Source organism: Ailuropoda melanoleuca, unplaced genomic scaffold (assembly GCF_002007445.2).
Source record: "Ailuropoda melanoleuca isolate Jingjing unplaced genomic scaffold, ASM200744v2 unplaced-scaffold58050, whole genome shotgun sequence".
Taxonomy (NCBI): domain Eukaryota; kingdom Metazoa; phylum Chordata; class Mammalia; order Carnivora; family Ursidae; genus Ailuropoda; species Ailuropoda melanoleuca.
The window spans coordinates 1-895 of record NW_023231671.1 but is presented as its reverse complement, the minus strand read 5'-3'; the positions used below and the strand labels follow the sequence as shown (position 1 = coordinate 895).

Below are 895 nucleotides of genomic sequence, written 5' to 3'. Positions count from 1 at the left end.
GCTCGCCCCCGCTGGAGTCGCCATTTCGCTCGGTTGGTGGAAGGAAGCGGAGCCCCCGGAAGGGAAACTGAGAAGGTACCGGGAGAGGCAGGAAGCTAGAGGTCTGTTGAAACTCTACAATGGGGAATATTTTTGCAAACCTGTTTAAAGGCCTCTTTGGCAAGAAGGAGATGAGAATTCTAATGGTGGGGCTGGACGCAGCAGGAAAGACCACCATTCTGTACAAACTTAAGTTGGGCGAGATTGTTACGACCATCCCAACAATAGGTTTCAATGTGGAGACTGTAGAATACAAGAATATCAGCTTCACTGTGTGGGATGTTGGTGGCCAGGATAAGATCAGACCTTTGTGGCGCCACTACTTCCAGAATACACAAGGCTTGATATTCGTTGTTGACAGTAATGACAGAGAGAGGGTAAACGAAGCTAGGGAAGAGTTGACGCGAATGCTAGCAGAAGATGAACTCCGAGACGCTGTCTTACTAGTATTTGCAAACAAACAGGACCTTCCCAATGCTATGAATGCGGCAGAGATAACCGACAAGTTGGGTCTGCACGGCCTTCGTCACAGAAACTGGTACATCCAATCCACATGTGCGACAAGTGGTGATGGCCTCTACGAGGGATTGGACTGGCTCTCCAACCAGCTGAAAAACCACAAGTGATCCATTCCATCCCCCAATCATCTCGGCAGGAACAGTAGTCCCTGTTCTCTGTCCGCCAGCGTGAGAGCGTGTGTGTCTGTGTTTGGGAGTGGGAGCAGCAATCTCACACAGTGCCTTATACATGCTGTTGGAGCAGTATTAACACTAACATCATTTCTGTAGCTCGTGGTCATATCGTTTCTTTTCAGCGGAGGGCTTGTTGGGGACTTTGTGGGACATTTACATGTGAG

The 895-nt window shown here is 49.3% G+C and overlaps 1 protein-coding gene across 1 annotated transcript; it reads left to right on the top strand.

Moving 5' to 3' along the window:
• The first annotated feature begins 119 nt into the window (after positions 1-119).
• Positions 120-665, top strand: LOC117799821 (ADP-ribosylation factor 1-like). The gene has a single exon (XM_034652323.1). It carries the CDS (start codon positions 120-122, stop codon positions 663-665), a length of 546 nt encoding a protein of 181 aa, XP_034508214.1.
• The last annotated feature ends 230 nt before the right edge of the window (positions 666-895 follow it).

Excerpts from the sequence above, each read along its gene's own strand:
- LOC117799821 (XM_034652323.1), top strand. The coding sequence starts at position 120 with ATGGGGAATATTTTTGCAAACCTGTTTAAAGGCCTCTTTGGCAAGAAG.